General features: G+C 43.3%; 1 protein-coding gene across 1 annotated transcript in view; it reads right to left on the bottom strand.

Moving 5' to 3' along the window:
• Nucleotides 1-16,848: 16,848 nt before the first annotated feature.
• Nucleotides 16,849-23,626, bottom strand: part of MED30 (mediator complex subunit 30) — a 28,580-nt gene continuing 21,802 nt past the window's right edge. The window contains exon 5 of the mRNA XM_026646147.1: nt 16,849-17,290. Coding sequence (XP_026501932.1) covers nt 17,195-17,290 — 96 coding nt within the window. The 3' untranslated portion in view covers nt 16,849-17,194. The remainder of the gene's footprint in view (nt 17,291-23,626) is intronic.

The following is a 23,626-nucleotide window of genomic DNA, read 5'->3' as shown; positions in this document are numbered from 1 at the left end:
GAATGAAGATTGGTGGCGCCTCAGAATTCTCCACTATCCTGAGCTAATTCTTTTCTCTCCTTATTCACCAGCTTTTCTCCTGACCTTAAAACCTCTCCCCATAATTGGCCCCAGCTTCTCCTGCCAAGCTCCAGCAGCCCCATTGCCATGAGTAGGGAGGAGAACAAAAGACAACTGGCACCATATATGCTCTCCAAGGAAGAGAAGATGGTCCTAGAAATTCTGCTGGCCTCTTGCTAAGCAGGGCAGGTGATAGAGCAGGACCCTCAGCATCTCATCGGAGTTAGAGTCATGGCACTGCCAGTGGAGCAGCCAAGAGAGGTGAGGTGCTTGCTGCCACCAGGAAAGACTTTCATCCCACCTGGGGGAGTGGGGCTGAGATGGCTTCAGCAGTTGGGAAGAAACTGCTGAGGATAAAAGATTGGGTGGGGAAAGGAAATTGATTGCATCTAGGGGAAAGGAGGGAAAGGAGATGGAAAAGACAGTTGATGAATCTGGTGGGAGAAGACAAAAGAGATCTGATGAATATGAAATGGAAGAGCAGAGAATTGATGAGTTGGGGATGAATGGCGGACAAGTGGGGGCTGAGGGGATATGTTTGTGTGTGAAAGCGGATGCGAGAATGTGATGGTTTAGATGTGGGGTTCTGTGTAGATGTGCAGAGGTGCATGGGTTGGTAAGTGTTGGGCAGAGTGAGGGTATGGCCAGAGGTGCTGTATGTGTGTGTGTTAAGGGAGAGAACGGCAGGTTTGTGTCTGCGGGAGTGCGTGATGCTCCAGAGGGCTGTTGATATATGAGTGACGGACTGGGTATACGGGGGTGCGGTGGGAGTGAGGTTTTTTTGGCAATTTTGCAGGGTGAGATATCACAATCATGTTTCAAGGCCACAATCCACAGCTGTTGAAAGTCAGCACCACTTCATTCATTTCCATAGAGCTGTACCAATTCCGCAGCGGACAATCTGGCCCTCAATTCCTAATTATGGCCTGGCGCTGCTAACATTCGTTTGCACAGTACTTATGACCACAACATCACCGGGCTATGCACGGGAGTAAACACGGCACCCAGCAATGTTAGCAAGATCAAGTGCTACGTTTGTGCACATGCTGAAGATTGTTTTGCAGATGTGGAAACAGTTATTTCAGGTATTTAATATGATGTCCCTTTAACTGCAGTATAGATTTACTGGCAACCCTTGTCAATATGGCCTTTACACGTGAAGAGCTTGATTGCACTTGGGTATATAATTCAAAGGTACAAAAATTCAGTCCCAAATTGCTTCAAGATGCCTCTGTACAAAAGGTGTTCTGTCCATGCTTTACCCTTTGCTGCTGTGCTATGGGAAGTGCTTGTTTGGTTGCTCACTGAATAGTACAATTTTTTACTCTTATAATCCCCCTGTGCAAATGTTCAGTGCACACTTTACGGTTGCAGATTATGCACTTTCGCAGTGTTATACATGCTTGCGTTTAGCTCACTGTGGCATGGCTTGTAAGTTATGCAAAGAGAAACTTCCAGCTGAGACAAGCATATCAACGCTCCTACTGGCCTGGGAGCAGGCTCCTTTTAGGTACCCCTCATACTATTGCTGGCTTCGAGCGCCAAGTTTGAGCCTTGCCTCTTTGGTAATGCGAATGCATACTCTCTGGCTAGTCTAGCTACTGAATGAGGGTCTCGTCTAAATTGGTGAAGCTTGCTTTTAGGGGCCAGATTCACGAGCGGGACTTAGTTCACTAACTACCACTTCAGTTGCCCAAGTCCAACATTTAGGCATCACTGGCATTCACAAAACCCTAACTCAGCTGCCACCTAACCCTGTAGGCAATGAAATTTCCTAGGTGCCTAAGTTTTCACTGGTAAAGTACCTTAACTGCCTAAATTTCTGCTACTGGGTACATGCACAGCACTCTCCATCCTGACACTTCTGAGCAGCTTGGAGTCTAACTTAGGCCTAAGCCCCATCATGATTCACAAAGTAGGGTCTCTCCTGTGGGGCCCAATAGAGTAGAGGCCACTTTAGAGAAGGTCTACTGGGTCAGGCCTTGCACAAAACATAGCTGGAGCCTCCTTTTACTCAATAGGTAGGGCACTCACCCAGCATGAGGAAGACCACTCTATCTCCACTCTACCTGATGTAAAGTAGGGACCTGAGCCCAACTCACTCATCTCCCAACTGAGTGCCCTAACTGCTTGGCTCCAGGGTACTCTGGAGTGGGTCTCTTTGAGTCTCTCCTATAGAAGTTGTTACCTTTTGCATGAAATACTTAACTATTCATTGGCACAGGGATTGAATCCTAGGTTTCCAACTCCAAGCTAAGTGCTCTACCCCCAAGGCTATAGAGTCAATCACTCTACTTCTCTTTGTCTCCCCTCCTTCTCTCCCTCAATGAATAACATCCTTGGGCTCTGTTGGAGCCAGAAGGGATGAAAATTCCAGAATCAAGGGCTCTTCATTCAAAATGCACTGGTAGCAAGCCCTGCTTTATTAACCTAGGGGGCAACTAGCCAGAGCATCTCTGCTGATCTCAGATGCTGTGGTATCGTGCAAGCAGAGGCAGCCTCTAAGGTACACATGATCCAGCCCATAAAGGACATTTTCCTTTATGGCAAATATCTGTGAATAAATATTAAAACTTACAGAGTGAAATCATGGCATCACTGAAGTCCAAGGGAGGTTTGCATTTGATTTCAATGGGGCCAGGATTTCACCCATTTCATATAAGCTGTTCTCTTTTGACCTGCATGGTAAAAGCCAGAGCGTAGCTGCAATCTGTCATCTTGTAAGAGATGCTGAATGTATATAAAATCACAAACTTCCCAAGACTTACAGTCTTAAACATTTGTCTTATGCAGTAGAAGAGAAGGTGATTTAAAATCTATATGTGTAGGCACTAAGTACGAAGGACTGGCTCTACAGAGAAAATGGATTTGGGACATACTGAGATTGATGGCTTTGTGAGGATGACAGTAAAGTTAATAGCTGGTACGAGGCAGACGACAGACTCCATTTTAAATTTAAAAGTAAACTGTATTGCTGATAGCATCACAGTGATCATTGCTGGAGCTAATTTCTATCTGGTAATGACTATGGGAATCTGAATAGACAAAGATTACATTGCAGAACGCTTGGGAAATGTACTTTGTATGTACATTTTTTCCATGTTTTAAAAACAACAGTTTAATTATTAGCAGGGGTTGCTGTCCTTGAACATCCATGAAGGGTAAAGGTTAGTCACTCCACTGAGAGCACAGATCTGTTTATTGTCTCTGTATTTTCTTTCTGCTTAAGATACAGAAGTTGTATAAGATGTACAAAGAATAGAAAGTGAAAACAGTGCAACATGGGCCTCACCCAAAACCCTGGAGCTGATGAATTTCTACACTCTGGGATAATTCCACTCCAAGGTCAGATCTGAACATTGTAGCCAGCTTCTGAGTCCTGACTTCATAACAGGCTGAATCCAAAGATCCAAACGCCTCTGAACCTTGGAAATGGTTCAATCAGGATCTGAACAGTTGCACGCATCTCTGCATAAACTGACAGACTCTTACATATTCAAATAAAAACTGAAAAATATAAATATTTAAATCAAAATGATAACAACAAAATCTTTGTTCCAGATGCATGCTTTAGGTCCTTGCGTCAGGGTAGAAGTATAGTGGCCCTCCAGCTTTACTGCTTCTTCTCCACTCCCGTGTTACCATCTCCTCTTGTTACTTTCCTATGTTGTAAAATTCCTTGGCACAGAGAAATCCCTCATTATCTGTGTTGCACAGCCCCATGTACATAAATGGAAATATATTTACCGAATAACGGTAAGGGGGAGGGATTGACTAATTAATATACATCCTTTCCTCTGTCGACGTGTTTGTAAACTACCTCTTATTTTTTTAACCAGAGACTCATTTTAAGAGGAATCTGAACTTTTACAGCTGACGGCACAATCAATTTCAGGAACAAATGTTTGTGCATTAAATCAGGAAGTTAAATAGCTAAATCAATTCAGGGTTAGATTTTGCCACCTCTAGTCCTGTTGAGTTTTATTTGTGTTGTGGTAGCATTAGGGAGGCCCAATCAGGGAACATTGTGTGAGATACTGTATGAACACAACAAATAATATGAGCAGTGTCTTACTGCATAATTTGAAACACCACAGAATTCCAGAAAGTCACAGGTTTGATTATTTGTCCCTTTATGACCTATTTTGGATAAACTTCTGTTTATGGTGTTACTTTATACCACTGAAGAATTTATTGTCTCTGTATTTGCTTGTTGTGGGTTAGGAAAGCTGTCCTAGTCCAAAGCTTGAATGTAAAGTTCATACTCTGAGTTAATTTGCTACAGCCCCACTTCTGCACTAGCTCTGTGCTCAGATCTGGTTAGCCTTACTTAAACTGTTGTAAGTCTCCGTGGCTTCAATTGGCTGTAAAATAAAGATATTAACTGTCTTTGCCTTAATTGGCTTGAATCTGATTATCATTTTCCAAATGGTATGGGGCTCTTCATTTTTATAAACACTAAGCAAACAAATGATATGAGAACCTAGGATTGATGCAATCTTACGTAAACACATGTAAAAAACATCTTCTCTTTGGGGAAAGTGCATTGGTCTACTATGGTCTACTTCCAGCCTTATTTCTGGTTTCTGTGACTGCGGGAGGGACTTTCATATGTGATTGCTGAAACTATTTTTTGAAGCTATTCAAAACCTTTTAAATGAAGTTCCCATTTCCTAGAAAGTAATTAAAACCTCCCACGTTGAACAAAAATATATGTAACATATGAATGCTATGCAAGTAGCATATGTTTTATGTGATCGTATTTTAACTCAAATATAAAAGCAGCCCTTTTCATGTTACAGTACATACATACACATACCATCCATTAAAAAAAATCCCAACTATGCAAAGGAACAAACATATCCTTACTACCTGGGCTGTGTAAAAACCTTACATTGCAAAGCACGTGAGTGTTACAGCTTCCTTTTTATGGAAAAAAAAAAAAAAAAAGCATTAGCTTCTCAAGTTTCAAATGAGTAAATAGCTTCATAGGATCCTTCAGTTAATCAACTGACACCAGCTGCTACTGTGACTTTGTAGAAAGATCACAGGATGATTCTTCATCACTAGGGAATGAAGAATAAAGACATGGTGCTGCTACATCCTGTATTTCCTCTTCTTCTTCACTTCACTTTAAATCCAAACTCCAGGAAAGCACTTTAAGCTAAGGAAGAATTCTGCAACAAATCTTTACACAGAAGAAGCCGTGGAAGCTTGTTTAACACCAGCAGGTGTTGCCTGGTTCAGATGCTCTGATGAGCTAATGGTCTGACAAATATTCATTTGACACACAAATGTCATTATAGTCAGAGAAATTAAAGATGGGAAAGACAAGTTAGCTCAATCCACATAATCTTTCTGCTAATGCAAGATAGTTGTCTACAACATATTTAGGTAGTCTTTTGTGCCATTTAGTTTTAAATGTCCCAAGCACCTTGTAGGGCTTCTACCACACACCTTAGGAGATAAATATTGTATATTTCACTGACAGAAAGGACTTTCTTGGTATTCAGCCTAAATTTCACCTCTTATTTTCTTTCCATTACTCGGTTATAACCCCCATGAACCAGCCCAAATAATAATTCTCCATCATTTGTGTACACTATCAATATTTGTAGATTTGTGTCATGACCTCTCTTCTCCAAACGATATTATTTAGCTCTTCTAATTCTTCCTCATACATTAATTCCACTAAGAATTTTTGTAGTTTTCCTTTGACCTCCATCTAATTTGTCAGTAACTTGCTGCCACTGGGTGCCCCCAAATTAATGCAGTATTTCAGGTGGAATTACATCAGGGCCCTGCAGAGTGGGACTATTGCTCAGTATTCTAACACGTCATCGCTGGATGTGTATCCCAAAATTGCAACGGCCTTTTTTGCACCCATATCACTCCAATCTCATGTCTAATCTGTTGTTTATTACCACTCCTATGTCTTTCTTGGCGTTACTGTTCCCAAGATCCTTTTTAACTGTCTGTATGTCAGTTTATTTCTCAACTGTTTCTTTGTATTATTTCTCTATCCTCATTACTGTTTGCAAGCTCCACTCACTTTATCTGCAAGTTTCATTAATGGGCTGTTTTTAAACCCACCCATCCCGATTATTAGTGAAAATGCTAAATGAAACAGCCAATACTGATCTCTGCATGACACAATTACATATCTTCCCCATTTTAATTTTTTGACATTTGTCATTATTCTTTGTTTACAGTCCTTCGGACAATTTTCAAGCCACATGTCTTCCTGTCCAAGTCAATTTAAATTAATTTTTCAAGTAATGTTTCATGTGATAGTATCCATTTCTTTACAATAAAATCAAAATAAGTTCATATGTACTGTAATTCTATATTATATATATAATCTACTTTGTTTGGTAATATCTGCTCTTAGAAACACAAGGTCAAATTCTGCTTCTAATTACCCTGGCATAAATCCAGAATAACTGCGCTGACTTTTGTGTAGTTACTCATGATTTACTGCCGTAACAGAGCCCAGAATTAGTCCCTTAGGGATTTATTCTCTTCACAGTCCATTATTTTACTAGGAATAAAAGTTATACTTACTGGGTGGTAATTTTCAAGGTACTTTATTTACTTTTGTCCACACTTTCAGTACATTCTGTTTTCCATGATTTTTCAAAAATAATTGTCAGTGGTACAATAGGTTTGTTTGCTAATTCCCTCAGTACCCTATCATACCTATAGTTATACAGACATTTTTCTTGTTGAAGATAATCTTTTGTCACTCACTCTGCCATTTCAGTCCTCATTAATTTTATCCCATCATTTACTAATACAGTACTTACTTTCCCCCAAGTACTTCTTTCTAGCCTGCTGTATTTGTGAATTCCCTTATTACCCATGACTCCTTTGGTTAGCATTATATAATTAGTTTTTAATCTATTCTCTGTAAAGTTTAACTGACTCATAGTATTCATGTTTGAGCTTGCCTCTCTCCTTTTTCCATTGCCAGGACAGGTTTTCTTGACTTCAGATCTTACTACTCATGAAGCAATATTAGCATTTTTTTCAGAGCAATTGTCAGTTGTGCCCTAATTATTATGGGCTTAGGCTTGCTCAGCCATTTTACACATTGCTGGATTCTTGCAATCCTGAAGTCCAACACCGTTGTACTGCTGCACTGTGTGACCCCACTATTTTACCATAGTGAATTCAAGTAGCACTTGGGCACAGGTTCCAACTTCCCTTTTAATTCTCAGCTGGAAGAAGTACAAGGCTAGCTAGGCTCCTCTAGCTGAGTGAAGGCAATCTGTGTTTAATGGAGAAATTTATGGTCTAGGAAAGTTCAGTATGGTGTGGCTTTGCTGCCTCTATGGCAGAGCAGAAGTAGGATTTCTGCAGCCTTCTTGAAAGTGGCTTAGGTTTGTACTTTGTCTTGTATGTAACTTGGAACCTCTGCAGATACACATTTGACTGTTTGTTACCCAATAGACATCTTTCTAACTTTATTCTGTTGTCACTTTGAGTTGAATTCAGGCACGTAGTACTGTCTCTGGCAGCACTGGATCAACAACACAACATTCTGAGTGAATGTACTCACCTTTAGAACAGAGAGAATGAAAATATACAAAGAAGTGTACTTGCCTGTGCAGGGCCCCCACACAAATGCACTGCCAATTCCTTAACATTCCTCAAAGACTACCCAAACTGTCCTCACACTACCTACCAGAGACCCAAACCATCCCATCCAGTTTCTCAATCCTCCACACAAAAGCATCTCTCACTCCCCCTTCTGTTACCATGTACCATCTTCTGATCTCAACAAGTGTCTAGATCAGATCTTACTCCTTTGCATCTATGGCACCATTTCACTTGTCCAGACATGAACTGCAATTCAGTCTCTTCTATCTTTCTTCAAGTACCAGGTGTTGATCATTTTTCCCAGCTGTGGAATGCGCCCAGCACTACATATAGTTTTGACTGCCCAGTGCTTATTGTATCCAGTTTCCAAGTGATTGCTGACATGAAATCAGATACTATGACTTTCTAAGGTAGAAGCAGACTATAACATGTGTTTGATCCTTTACCACCCAGTAACATATACGGCCATATACCTATATTTTGCTCATAGACAAGTTTTTAATACAAATACTGTAAGTGACGGGGAAATGACTGCCTGGGACCAAAACTGAATTTAAAACTTAGTTCCATAATTTGAATGAGGATTTGGCAGGACCTTTGGACTAGCTTCATTACTTTGGAGTTTGAATTGGAGTACACTGGATGCATATGAGGATTACACACAGAAATTATTTCATCAGACACATTAGAAAGATCACAGCATCAAGTCACTTGTTCTCATAACATGAGACTATCCTACCAGTTCCTCCCGTTCTAATATCAAAACCAAGTTAAGTTTATTACACTGATATACAAACATTGAAACAATTACACCAGGGGGAGAAGGCCTGAGAAGGGAATGACTACAGTACTTCCTGGAACAGCAGGTGCCTGAAACCTCATGCCTGAAACCTCCCAGCTCTGCGAGGAGGCCAGCAAACCCCAGGGTAAGCTTGACTAGGAGAGACTGACTCGACTACCCAGCCATAAGCACTCCAACAAAGCTGCCACCCAGGCACCCCTGAAGTAAGGTGGTGCCTCAGACTTTTTTGTTGCCTTCTTATTGATCCTAGGTGGGGCTTGGTTTATGTTGACCTGGAATTTTGCCCCCCCCCCAGAAGTAATCAGGCCCAGAAGGACGAGGCCACTACCAGAGCTAAGAGGCTGTGGCCTGGCCACCCTGTGGTGGAAACTGGGCATGGCGAGGGGTCCCAGCCCAGTTAGGGAGATGCCTCAGACAGACTTTTTTTACACAGTGGTATAATGTCCTTGGTAAATAGCTATTCTTTTCAAATCTGTCTTCCACTGTTCTTCAACACACCTTACATTTATTCACAGATTTGGCAGTCCAGTGAATTATATAAACTGCCCTCACTAGCCTTCTCTAAATCAAAGGACATTCTTTTGATCCAATACCTTGCAAAGTTCCAGTTCTGACAATGTTTATTCTGATAATTTACAGTTCTGTCAATTTCTACTCTTTGCAATTTAGCTAGTGTGCTATCTGTTCTGGTGGTAGCTTACAGTGTTATTTTGTCTCTCTTTCAGCTGAAAAATTGGAACATAATTCTTGGCCACTAGCTGCAGATGTATATAGTGTGTTTAAAGAACAGGAGTACTTGTGGCACCTTAGCCCTGGTCTACACTACGAGTTTAGGTCAAATTTAGCAGCGTTACATCGATTTAACCCTGCACCCATCCACACGACGAAGCAGTTTTTTTCGACTTAAAGGGCTCTTAAAATCGATTTCTGTACTCCTCCCCCGACGAGGGGATTAGTGCTGAAATCGACCTTGCCAGGTCGAATTTGGGGTAGTGTGGGGTAGTGTGGTCGCAATTCGATGGTATTGGCCTCCGGGAGCTGTCCCAGAGTGCTCCATTGTGACCGCTCTGGACAGCGCTCTCAACTCAGATGCACTGGCCAGGTAGACAGGGAAAGGCCCGCGAACTTTTGAATCTCATTTCCTGTTTTTGGCCAGCGTGGCAATCTGCAGGTGAGTGAAGATCTCATCAGCAGAGGTGACCATGATGGAGTCCCAGAATCGCAAAAGAGCTCCAGCATGGACCAAACGAGAGGTACGGGATCTGATCGCTGTATGAATACGTGCTATCAGAACTCCGTTCCAAAAGACAAAATGCCCAAACATTTGAAAAAATCTCCAAGGGCATGAAGGACAGAGACTATAACAGGGACCCACAGCAGTGCCGAGGGAGGGTCGACTGACAACATGGCTTACAGGGAATTAATATCAACAAAGGGGGTGGGTTTGCATGAAGGAGAAACACACACAAGGGTCACACAGAATGGCCCCCTCAAGGATTAAACTCAAAACCCTGGGTTTAGCAGGCCAATGCTCAAACCATTGAGCTATCCCTCCCTCCACTATTCCAGGCAGGACTGAATCTCCAATGAACTTTTCAAGGTGCCCCTGCCAGACCTCACCGAAACGCTGGCCGTTGATTTCACGGGGGGGAGGGGAGCAAATGAATACAAAACAAATCTGGTCTCTTTCTTGTTTTGATCCACTCCCTCTCTCTTATACACCTTAGGCTGGCAGCAGACGGTGCAGTACGATTGCTAGCCATCGTTGTCTCCTGGCTGCTTGCCAGAAGACGGTGCAGTACGATTGCTAGCCATCGTCTTCTCCTGGCTGCTTGCCAGAAGACGGTGCAGTACGACTGCAGGCAGGACTGAATCTCCAGGAGACGAAACTTAAAAAGAGAATGACCTGGAGTCACTCCCATTTATGTCCAGGTGCCCTGACAGACCTCACCGAGGTCGGTTAAAAGAGCACCCAGGAGACGACGATGGCTACCAATCATAATGCACCATCTGCTGCCAGAAGGCAATGAGCTGCTGCGGGGGGGAGGGATAGCTCAGTGGTTTGAGCATTGGCCTGCTAAACCCAGGGTTGTGAGTTCAATCCTTGAGGGGGGCCACTTAGGGATCTGGGGCAAAATCAGTACCTGGTCCTGCTAGTGAAGGCAGGGGGCTGGACTTGATGACCTTCCAGGGTCCCTTCCAGCTCTATGAGATAGGTATAGCTCCATATATTAATGCAGTACCACATCTGCCAGCACCCAGGAAACGTATGGTGAGCTGAGCGGGCTCCAGACTTGCCGTGGTATGGCCTCTTGTCATAACTCTAAAGAGAAGGGTAACAGCCCTCCTGTGTACAATACTATAAAATCCCTCCTGGTCAGAGACTCCAAAATCCTTTTACCTGTAAAGGGTTAAGAAGCTCAGGTAACCTGGCTGACACCTGACCCAAAGGACCAATAAGGGGACAAGATACTTTCAAATCTTGGTGGGGGGAAGGCTTTTGTTTGTGCTCTCTGTTTTGGGGGAAGTTCGCTCTTGGGACTAAGAGGGACCAGACATCAATCCATGCTCTCCAAATCTTTCTGAACAAGTCTCTCATATTTCAAACTTGTAAGTACAGCGAGGCAAGGCGTGTTAGTTTATCTTTGTTTTCTCAACTTGTAAATGTACTTTTTGCTAGGGTGTTTACCTCTGTTTGCTGTAACTTTGAACCTAAGGCTACAGGGCGGGTCCTCTGGGCTCTTTAAGTTTGATTACCCTGTAAAGTTATTTTCCATCCTGATTTTACAGAGATGATGTTGACCTTTTTCTTTAATTAAAAGCCTTCTTTTTAAGAACCTGATTGATTTTTTCCTTGTTTTTAGATCCAAGGAGGTTAGATCTTGATCCACCAGGAGTTGGTGGGAGAAAGGAGGGGGGATGGTTAATTTCTCCTTGTTTTAAGATCCAAGGGGTTTGGATCTGTATTCACCAGGGAATTGGTGAAGAGTCTCTCAAGGCTACCCAGGGAAGGGAATTAGCACATTGGGAGTGGTGGCAGCGGACCAGATCTAAGCTGGTAGTTAAGCTTAGAAGTTTTCATGCAGGCCCCCACATCTGTACCCTAAAGTTCAGGGTGGGGAAGGAGCCTTGACACCTCTGCACAGGTAACCCAGGAAAAAAGGCGAGAAATGATTGTTTGCTGGTGCTTTCACGGAGGGACAGAGGGAGGGGGGTCCTGACAGCATGTACCCAGCACCACCCGTGACAATGTTTTTGACCCATCTGGCATTGGGATCTCAACGCAGAATTCCAATGGGCGGCAGGAATGGTGGGATAGCTACCACAGTGCAACGCTCTGGAAGTCGATGCTAGCCTTGGTACTGTGGATGCACACCACAGAGTTAATGGTCTTAAGTGGGGACACACACAATCGACTGTATAAAATTGATTTCTAAAAAAATCGACTTCTATAAATTCAACCTCATTTCATAGTGTTAGAGACTAACAAATTTATGTGAGCATAAGTTTTCGTGGGCTATAGCCCATTTCATCAGATGCATAGAATGGAACATATATATTAAATATTGTAGTGATTTGACATCTACTTGTAATATTTAAGAATATAAGCATGGCCATACTGAGTCAGACCAATGGTCCCTCTAGCCCAATATCCTGTCTTCTGACAATGGCCAGTGCCAGATGCTTCAGAGGGAATAAACTGAACAAGGCAATTTATTGATTGATCCATTCCCTGTGGTCCAATCCCAGCTTCTGGCAGTCAGAGGTTTAGAGACACCCAGAGCATGGGGTTGCGTCTCTGACCACCTTGGCTAATAGCTATTGATGGACTTATCCTCCATGAATTTATCTAATGCTTTTATGAACTCAAGTTATACTTTTGGTCTTCACAACATCCCCAGGCAACAAGTTCCATAGGTTGACTGTGTTGTATGAAGAAGTACTTCCTCATGTTTGTTTTAAACCTATGGACTATTAATTTAATTGGATGATCCCTAATTTGTGTGTTATGTGAAGGGGTAAATAACACTTCCTTATTCACTTTCTCCACACCATTCATGATTTTATAGACCTCTATCATATCCCCCCTCAGTCATCTCTTGTTCGAGGCTGAACAGTCCCAATCTTTTTAATCTCTCCTCATATGAAAGTTGTTCCATATCCCTAATCATTTTTGTTGTCCTTCTCTGTACTTTTTCCAATTCCAATATATTTCTTTTGAGATGGGGGGTATTCAAAGTGTGAATGTACCATGGATTTATAGAGTGGCATTATGATATTTTCTTGCCCCACTCCGGCACTCCAGCCCGGGAGCAGGGTTGGGGGCCGCTCCACGCGGCTCCCAGAAGCAGAGGCATGGCCCCTCTCTGGCGCTCAAATGGGAGTTGTAGGGGTGATGCCTGCAGATGGGGCAGTGTGCAGAGCCACATGGCTGCGCCTCCACGTAGAAAATAGAGAAGGAACATGCTGCTACTTCTGGGAGCTGCTTGAGGTAAGCGCCGCCTGGAGCCTGCACCCCTGAGCCTCTCCCCATGCCCCAACCACCTGCCCCAGCCCTGATCCCCCTCCCGCCCTCCAAAGCCCTCAATCCCAGCCTGGAGCACCCTACTGCACCCCAAACCTCTCATCCCCAGCCCCACTCGAGCCCTCACCCCCCACCCCAACCCGGAGCCCCTCCCACACCCTGAACTCCTCATTTCTGGCCCCACCCCAGAGCTCGCACACCCAGTCGGAGCCCTCACCGCCTCCTGCACTCCTACCCCCCCAATTTCATGAGCATTCATGGCCCGCCATACAATTTCCATACCCCGATGTGGCCCTCAGGCCAAAAAGTTTGCCCATCCCTGTTCTATTCCCAGATGTGGCTCTCTGGCCAGAAAGTTTGCTCACCCTTGTCCTATAGTCATTTACACCAATAACAAAGTGAGTATAAAATACCACCAAATGAGAGTTCCCCTCTCACTTACACTGGTGGCATCATTTTACACCCATTGTGAATTCCTCTCCTTCTATTGGCAACAACACAAAGAAAAGGTCTCTGTGATGGAGTGTCCATCCCACACAAGGCCTGAAGGGGTAAATTAGGCCAATTAACCTTAGTCTGCACCTGGAGAAAACCTAGGGAGTGCTAGGGCCTAACGGCAGATTAAGTTCAGCTGGGGGGAGGAGCTGGGCAGGATCTATAAAGGGAGGAAGTTGGCAGGCTGGTAGGAGGAAACCTGCAGTTGCACTTCCTGGTAGAAGAGGAAAGAGCAGGAAGCTGTAAGGACAGAGTAGGAAGGAGCAGTAAGGGCTTGGAGAGTAAAAGCCCAGACCTTCTGGGTTGAATGTCCCTGGACTAGAATCTGGAGTGGAGGGTGGGCCTGGGTTCCCCTACCAGCCACTGGGTGAGTGGCCCAGACCAGGCAGCGAACTGCCTGGAACAGTTTGCTTCAAAGAACTTGCATTACTCTGGAAGGGGGGAGGACTTTAATGTGATTTGGCTGGAGGGCTAAGCTATGAAGAGGAAAGCGTTGCATGAGAGGCTACAGAATGAGTGAGGTGAAAGACTGATTGAGTAACAGTGGGAAGGGGTGTCAGACCAAGTGCCAGAGCTAATTCCCCAGATGAGCCAGAAGGTGGTGCTGCCGAGCAGTGAGTGGACCAGTCCCTGTCACACTCTCCCTTCCTACTCCATTACATGGACCCACAAACACACAGGGGGTTTGTCTAAATAGTGATTTAGAGTGCAGTGAGCCAGGGTGCAAATCTACAGTGCACCACCCTGCTGTGCACTTAATGGGTATATAGTCATGCCCACGCACTCACCGAAGCAACTGGGAAAAAAGCGCTACTGCACCATAAATTAGAAGCAAGGTGTAGACCAGAGCGTGCACTTTTTAGAGAGGCCCAAACAGTGTCACCCATTTGCAACTCTTTCTATTGCTCTGAAGAGGATCTTCACCAGCTTTGCCCTTTTTTCACAGTACAGCAACAGCAGAGTGTCCAGAGGCAGACAATCTTGCCATTATATTTGGTACAACTCCAGATCATCACCAAGAGCTCACCCTCGCTCAGCTGAGATGAGCAGCAGTATTGGTCTGTTGAGGTATCTGGCATATTATTAGATCACCATTACTTCCAATTAGGCCTCTAATCAAAAATAAATTAATCTGAACCAAAATCCAATCAGTGTGTCCACTAAATCTGCGAGTCCAGAGACAAGATAATTTGGGCACCTGCTATCTATAAACTTTCAGACACCAAAGGAGGAGTAAAGGGAGCAACTAATGACTTGTTTAGACTAGGAAACTTGCATGAATTTATGTGTTTTTAGTTAACATGAGCTAGCTCAGCTGATCTAAATTTGACCACTTTTCCTAATGTAGATATAGGGCAAAACCACTAGCTTTACTACAGCAGGTCAAATTAGATTATAACTTCCATTAGCTAAACCTGAACTAAACTCAGCTTTGTTCTCTAGTCAAGACGTGCTTAAGGCAGCAAAGGAAACTGCAGAGGACCTAAATGATATATCTATAACAGCCTTCAACACTGAGGTTGGAAAGATGCCTACCTTAGACCTCCGCTTTTTAGGTAATGAAAGAGGAGACTGAAACAAATGGATAGCAAGCCACCAAGATTGAATTGCATATATCCAAAAGTTCTGAAGGAATTTTAAAATGAAGTGACTGAGCTATTGAAAAAATTGGATTGAAAAAAAAAAAAAAAAAAAAGATGCTAGTGATGATCCTGGTCTTACCTCCAGTACGAGGTAAATTGGTTGAAACAGGAAATAAAGAGCTTTAGTGGAGGGCATCTTCTACTGAGAGGAAAGGACACAATAATGAACCCTATGCTGAGATAGTCAGATGCAAACAGACACCTTGCACATGATGTAAGAACAAAGCAGTACAGCTTCTGTAAAGAAATTTCTAATCCACTGGAATTCTTTGAGTGTATCAGTGAAGTATGAGTAAAGGAGAGCTGGTAGATATATGTGGACTTCAAAAAGGTTTTGACTAAGTCTTTCACAAGAGCCTATTCAGGAAACTAATTAGACACCGGATGAAAAGTAAAGTAATAGTATAACCCGTCTATGAGACAGGGTAGGAATAAATGGTCAGTTTTCAACCTGGCTAAATATTAACAGTAGGGTGCCCTAATGATCTGCAGTGGGAACAATATTGTTTAACATAGTCATTGGTCTGGAAAAGGGGGTAAACAGTTAAGTGGCAAAATCTGTGGATGATGCAAAATTATTTAAGAATCGGATAGTTTTATGACTAGAGAAGAGCTGTGAGGAATGCCAGAGTGACCCAACCAATTTAGGCAAATGGGCAGCACAAATACCAATGAAATGTGATGACTAATGCAAGATAATGGATTACTCACATCCATTGCTGGTTTCTAAATGAATGGTAATCACTTAAGGAAAAACCATGGAGGTCATGCTGAACAATTTAATGAAAAATTTGCTCAATGCACAACAGGCAATAGCAGCAACCAAAATACTCAGGTAGAAGTATACTAATTCCATTATACAATACATGGCTCACCTGGAATACTGCATTCAACTTCTGGTTGGTCACCTCATCTAAAAAAATGGGGGGGGAGGGGCGATTCAGAGAAGAGGACAAAAAATGAGGAATGGTGAGACCTCCATAGAGAGAGATTGAAAAGAGTAAGTGTTAGTTTAGAGACAGCATAAAGATATAACGAATGATATACAGGAAAAGAAATCAGGCACTCATGGTTACCCCTTCTCATAATATATGAACAAGAGTGCTATCCAATGAACTGAAAGCCAATATATTTAAAACTGATAAAAAGAAATACTATCTTTAAACCAAACTACATAATTAATCTGTAAAACTCAATGCCACAGACACACTGAATTCAAGAGCTTAGAAGGATTCAAGAAAATTAGACATATATAAAGGATAATAAGAACATCTACCGTTACAGTAGACAAGATAAAAATCAGAGACACAAATGTTTGTTTCAGGATGTGTAACTCTTTAGTCAAGGACAATGATTAGGAGGAAACTAAATCCCCTAAAGGCAGGTTATTCCAGAACTGTTTCGTACGTAGCTTCTTGCACTTTGCTCTGAAACATCTAGTTCTGTCCTCTGTCAGACACACAACACTGGACAAAATGAACTAATCATCTGATTTGGCATGGCAATTCCTATGTTCCCATTATGCATCATCCTAGGATCCAATTATTACTTACATCAGAACCATAATCCTTTATCTTAAATTTCCTTTGTATCACTTACATCACCTTCTTTCCCACCTGAGTGCTTTTCACTACAGACCACTGAAAATATTGAAAATACATAGAACATATTTGAATACTGACTATATTTTAAACAAAAGCTTTATTTGTTTAAACATTGAGAAATTTATTTCAAAACAAGTTTTGAAGTCAGCTTAAAAAAAAAAAATCAGCGGAATTGGAATGCTAACCAAATGCTAACTACAGGTTACAAAGCTTATTGTAGTAAACACAAATGACTCTCTATTGTGTATACAAATGACATGATGAATTGTTTACACAAACAGAACCAACACATTTAAATATCACAAAAGAAACCACATAGTAACATTAAAGGAGTTTTGTATACCAGTGGGATTAGGAGAGGGGAAAATTAATGGCTTTTTAGAAAAAAGAAATTATGTATTTTCAAACAAATAAAGAAAGTCTATTTTCATAATTACAAAAAATACTTAAATTGTATCATAGTTCAGTTCCTCATTGCCAACATGGCATTTATATCCCAAATGAGATTCCGTAATTGATCCATAATTTGCTTCAGCTGCTGATTCTTCTGTTTCAGTTTCTGTGAAAAGAAAGAATTTATCAAGTGGTGTTTGATCAAGCCCAGACTATGTAATTGGAATTTCAATTAAAAAAAAATCATACTACATAATGTAGCACAGGGGTTTATTCTCACACACCAATGCTCCCTTCATCATCAACTGAATGCCATGCTCTCTTTAAAATGTACTCTTAGAGGATTAGAAAAACCAGGAATTAAGGAGTGCTGTAGGAATACTGTTTCTTTTAACAACAGTCTTGGTCAGAACCCTTGTCTCTCACACCACAAACAAGCTCCTTTAAAAATTGAGTGATTGTGGGCATCAGAAGATATTAGCAAAGCCCTTAAAGCAACAAAAGCTTGCTTCTGTAGGAAGAAAAAACTGCACAGTCTGAACTAGTTAAAAGGTCTAGGGGGAACAGGTAAATTTATGCGAGCATATTTTGTGTGAATTGAGTGCTTAGAAAAGTGGTGGATTAGTAGTACAGTAGAACCTCAGAGTTACAAACACCAGTTAATGAACTGACCGGACAACCATACACCTAATTTGGAACCGGAAGTATGCAATCAGGCAGCAGCAGAGACCCCCCACCCCGCCCGCCCAAAAAAGAAAGAAAATACAGTACAGTACTGTGTTAAACATAAACTAAAAATTTTTTCGCAAAGTTTAAAATTTTTTGACAAGGTAAGGAAACTGTTTCTGTGCTTGCTTCATTTACATTAAGATGGTTTAAAGCAGCATTTTTCTTTGGCATAGTAAAGTTTCAAAGTTGTATTAAGTCAATGTTCAGTTGTAAACTTTTGAAAGAACAACCATAATGTTTTGTTCAGAGTTACTAACATTTCAGAGTTACGAACAACCTCCATTCCCGAGGGGTTTGTAATTCTGAGGTAGTCTGAACCAGGCATAGTTTGAGGAAAAGAGCTGTTCAAGTTTTTTCAACAGCTCTCCCAAAGCACCTCAACCCTGATTTACAACTGATGTGCAGGCCAGCAAATAGGGCATCCTATTCATTCTAGATTCTGATGTGCACAAATACTCTAGGGATTAGGGGACCAGCAAAATCAGGGCTTGTCTATATTTACAGTGCTACAGTTGTGCCACTGTAGTGCATAGTGAAAATGCTATCTATGCCAACAGGAGAGCTTCTCCCATCAGCGTAGATACTCCACCATCACAGGGGTATCACCTTAGACTGCCTGACTGGTCAACTAGAAAAAAAACGGTCTGAGGCAAAAAAGACTTCATACCTAGAGATTGTAACAAAAGCCTCTAAACCAGTGGTGGGCAACCTGCGGCATGTCAGGGTAATCTGCTGGCAGGCTGTGAGACAGTTTGTTTACATTGACCGTCCATGCATCAGGATACTCCTCTTGGCGTCACCAGTAAAATCCAGAGGAGAGGAAGAACCAATACATCTGGTACCCGATCTGGAGTTGCCAGAAAGCTACTAAAATGTCAGTACCTGACCGCCTTAGGGGCTTCACTCTGGGTTTCCTGTCTCAGGTTACTCTCATAGCCTTACATTCTCCTGAATTCACCCACAAGGCAGTGGAGCTTTTCTGTCAGGGGTTGCTCCCTTAGCCTTATGCCCTCCCGGGATTCTCACAAGGTAGTGGGTTTGATGAGCCACAGAGAGTACCATCTACTCTCATTACAGTAGCAGGCATAGCCTGACCTGAGAACTCTCTGCACTCCCCAACTCTGCCAGTGCACCCCAACCCCTTGTGTCCCCCAGAGTCTTGGGGGAGGGGAGGAGAGGTAATTAGGGGGTGGAGCAGTGGGGGAACACGCTAAAGTGGTAATGGGGCTGCAGTGAGGGGAAAAGGGATTATGAGGAGGGGGATAAATGGGGATGGGTGATAGGGGAGGGGAGAGAGGTTGGGGGCTCAGCTGAGGGAAGTTTGGGTGACTGACAGGGAGACTGGGGAAGACTAGGGACAGGGACATTCTTCCTTCCCATGTGTTAATGCCCAGATCTGGGAGGCTCTTGCCCCTGTAAGGGGGTCTGAGCCCCCCCTCCCAACCCTTCTCCTATGAACTGGGATTTGGGGGGCCTAGACCCTTTGGGGGTGTCTGAGGCCCTCCCACTGCCCCCCATGAGTGTCAGGGTCTTCACGGGCCATGTCCATCTACAGGGGTTGGCTTCCCTCCCTCTTATGTGAGCCATTCTGGGGTGCTGCCATTTTGGGAGGGTCTGAGGCCTCCTCCTTGCCCTCCTCCTCTCCCCCCCCCCCCCGAAAGTCAAGATCTGGGATAGTCCTGCCTCTTTGGGTGGGAAGCTGAGAAAGGGTATACTTCATCCATATCACAGATTCTAGAGCACTCAGGAGGGGAATGAGAACACACGTCTCAGAGCCATTGCTTCACATTGTATTCATTGCAATGCGGGGTTCTCATTTGGTTGAGAACACCATACTGAGATGAATGGGCCACTTCACATCTTTCAGAGCTTCCTATCCTGCAGGTGGATGTGTAGTGAAGCCCTTTCCCTCCATCGTCCCTCTATCCTTCCTGTTTAAAGGATGATGGCTCTAAGGCCTGGTCTATAGTACAAAGTTAGGTTGATGTAAGTTGCCTTATGTCAATATATTTGTGCATGTGTCTACACTCAAATTTGTCTCCTGCTGGTGTAAATGCCTCATTACAGCAATGCAGGAAAACCAGCTCCCCAAATGGCACGGGGAACAAAGACATAGAAACATAGACATCTAGAAAAAGATTGTAGACGGAATGCAGGCAAAAGGGGTACAACAGCAGCACCATGCAAAAGTGAATGAACTTTGCCAGTCATACCACAAGGCCAAGGGAGGCCAAAAATCTATATGGTGCCGAGCTGCAGACCTGTTGCTTTTACTACAAGCAGCATGCCATTCTTGGCAGAGACTGCACCAGGATCCCACAGAACATGGATACCTCAGAAGAGACAGATCCCTGCCATGAACAGCAAGGAGGAAGAGGAGGGAGAGGTGGTGGTGAGGGCTCCAACCAGGACCTGTTCGAGATTCCACCCCAGTCTAGCTAATCCCACCAGCTGAGCACAGATAAGCATGGTGCAGGAGAAGGCACATGCATTCATTTTTCCTTAGAATGTTTAAAGATGGCACTTGGTCTATCCCCAAGTTAACAAGACTCAGGTGTAGACTTTCCATTGTTTTAGTCATACAAGAAGAGGCAGAAGTACAACAGAGATAAAGTTGGCATCTGCTTTTCATTCCTCTATTGGGTTGGGGGGAGCAGGCATGCAGAGCACTTGTTTATGTATATAAGGATATCCCTTGTATCCTCCTGAGAGATCTTGATGAAACTTTCATGTAGATACTCTGCAATCCTCTCCTGAAGGTATCTATGGATGGATGCCTTATTTCTTCCTCCATGATGGGATACTTTCCCAACCCATTCCACGATGTGTTTGGCTGGCACCATTGCAGTAAACAGGCTAGTGGCATACAAATCCAGGTGGCTTCAGAATGCCAGTAGCAGCTTTGTTCTTTGTGCCTTTGTTAACCTCAGGAGTGAGATATCTGCTAAAACCACCACCACCTATGGAAAATAGTGCCAATATTCAATGCTGTTGCCCTATACTTGTATCCATGAAACAGGGACTGAAATTTTATTGCTTTGTGCAACCAAAATTCCTTCTGTTCCCCACCACCCCTGGTGGGCTATACTTACCATGGCTGGGGATGGAGAGCGGTACTGTGCAGAGGCGCTCCAAAGCTGAAGTGTCAATAAGTGTCTCTTTTAAAAAGATTTTATGTGAATAAGTTTCAAAACTCCTTTCCCTTATCTTTTCCTTTCCGTTGTGACTGTAAACCCAATGATACATCTGTCTGTTTTTATCAGCAGCTTCTGCCATTGCAGCCTTGAGGAGTGCCTCCTCCACTCCCCCACAATGCCTGATCCTGATGAGGAGAAAGAAGAGCACTAGGGAGGATGTGTTTTGCAAGGTCCTGCAAGCTAGTGCTGCATCAGACCATGAACAAAGGGCTTTGAAGGCCAAAATGGCAAACTGCCTAGAGAAGGAAAGAGTGTACAGGAGAGACAACCAGAGGTCCCAGCAGGAAAAGGAGAGTGGGATGCACTAGGGCATGATGGGTCTTCTCAGGCAGCAAACCCAAATGCTCCAGACCCAGGTTGACCTACAGGTCCAAATATCTCAGACTTTCCACCCTTTGCAGTCCTTGGAGAACTCCATAGTTGCTGCTCCCTATGCCCTACAACTTACCACATGACATCACGGGCCACATCATTACCCCATCACTCCACGATGGGGGACAGCATGGAAAACCACAGCTTCACATACACTGACCTGCAAGAATCATAATTTGTGTACTTGTGGCCACAACAAACTACATTTGTGCACTGAAATGGACAGAAATGTTTTCTGCCTTTCCAATTTCTAAGTCCCATTCCGTTAATCTACGTTTATAGTTTGTATTGCTCTGCCTGATAGTTTTTGCACTGCCTGTTGGTTTTTACACATTGTTTTTCTGCACTGTTTTTGCCAGTTAATAAATTTCTATTTTTGGAGAAAACAATTATCTTTATTAGTTCACAACACATATTGCAAAATACACAACATTACTCAAAGCACACAATACATGTAAATGTACAGCAATCATTACTCAACTCCTAGCAGCACCCAGTGCTCCAGGTCCAAAGAACAGTCCAGCATGAACATTACTGAGGATGACCATGAAAATGCCTTTTCAAAGCCTCCCTCAACTGCATAGCTCGATGGTGAGCTCTTGTAATAGCCCTTGTGTCTGGCTGTTCAAAGTCAACAGACAGCTGCTCCACCTCTGCCTTTCACCCTAGCCGCAGCTTTTCCTCCTTTGCCTCACAGATATTATGCAGGAAACAAGAGACAACTATAACTATAAGGATATTTTTCCTCACTGAGATCCATTCTAGTAAGTAAACACTGCCAGCACTCCTTCAATCTATCAAAACCACTAACAATTGTTCTGCACCTGCTGAGCTGGTAATTGATTCTTTCCTTGGTGCTGTCAAGGTGGCCAGAATATGGCTTCATGAGTCAAAGGAGCAAAGGGTAGGCTGGATACTCCAGAATCACTATTGCAATTTCAGTATCACCAATGGTAATCTGTCAACTGGCAAATAATGTCCCTGCTTGCAACTTTCTGAATGATTCTGTGTCCTTAAAGATGCAAGAATCATGCATCTTCCCTGACCAGCCCACGCTGATACCAGTGAAGTATCCCTGGTGATCCACCAGTGCTTGCACATCCATAGAAGAGCAGCCCTTTCTGTTGATGTACTCTGTGACACGTTGTACTGATGCCAAAATAGCTGCGTGCATGCCATCTATCACCCACTGCAGTTTGGGAATCCCACTGCTGCAAATCCATCCATGATGTCCTGCACATTGCAGAGTCACAGTTCTGCTTAGCAGGTGATGATTAATGGTCTTACACATTTGCATGACAAGACCCTCCACTGTCAATTTTCCAATTCCAAAATTATTTTCCACTGACCGGTAGCAATCGAGTGTTGCAAGCTTCCAGAGTGTGATCACCACTCACTTCTCTACTGCCAGTGTGGGTCTCATTGTGGTGTCCCTATTCTGCAGGGCTGGAGTGAGCTTGGCAGGCAGATCAAGGAATGTGGCTTTTCGCATCCGAAAGTTGTGCAGCCCCTGCTCATCATTCCAAACCTGCATTACGATGTAATCCCACCAGTCAGCAGCGCACCACCATCGCAGCTGCTCCTGAATGCCACCACACACGTTTAATTGTTTTTTTTTGCTATGTCCCTCAGCAAACTGTTCTCCAAGAAATTGTCAGGTCCCCCCTTGCAGTACTTCTTGCAGGCTTCAAATACAGGAGGATTGTGGTCTTGTATTTGCAATGCTTATGAGAATAGTGTAGAGCTCTGTGGGTTCCATGCGTCTGTCAAAGATGGAGGACACTAAAAAGTTCTGCATAGGTTTGTGGGTTAAAAAAAAAGGCATGGAAATTATGAGATATGGATGGCATTATGGGATGGAGAAAATTGCATGCTGGGAACTTGCGCATGGCACACAGATACCAACCCATAGTGCACCCCACTTTACATTGACACAAGCACTCCTGGTGAGCATGCACAGTGCCGATGCAATCAGTCAAGCATGCATGTGCCTGAGTGATATGAAAACTTTGGCAGCTGTACATCGATGTAACTTGCATTGACCAAAATTTGTAGCGTAGAAGTGGCCTCAACGCTGAACGTTTGCACAGATTTTCTTAAAATTTGCTATTATTTGTAGGAATGCAGAGAAGGATTAGTGACCCTCATTCAGGGCCAGCTCCAGGGTTTTGGCCGCCCCAAGCAGCCAAAAAAAAAACAAAAAA

The sequence above is a fragment of the Terrapene carolina genome, unplaced genomic scaffold (assembly GCF_002925995.2).
Source record: "Terrapene carolina triunguis isolate 2854851 unplaced genomic scaffold, T_m_triunguis-2.0 Scaffold58, whole genome shotgun sequence".
Classification (NCBI taxonomy): Eukaryota; Metazoa; Chordata; order Testudines; family Emydidae; genus Terrapene; species Terrapene triunguis.
Note: the sequence above shows the minus strand (reverse complement) of the source record. Positions and strands in the feature narration are given on the sequence as shown.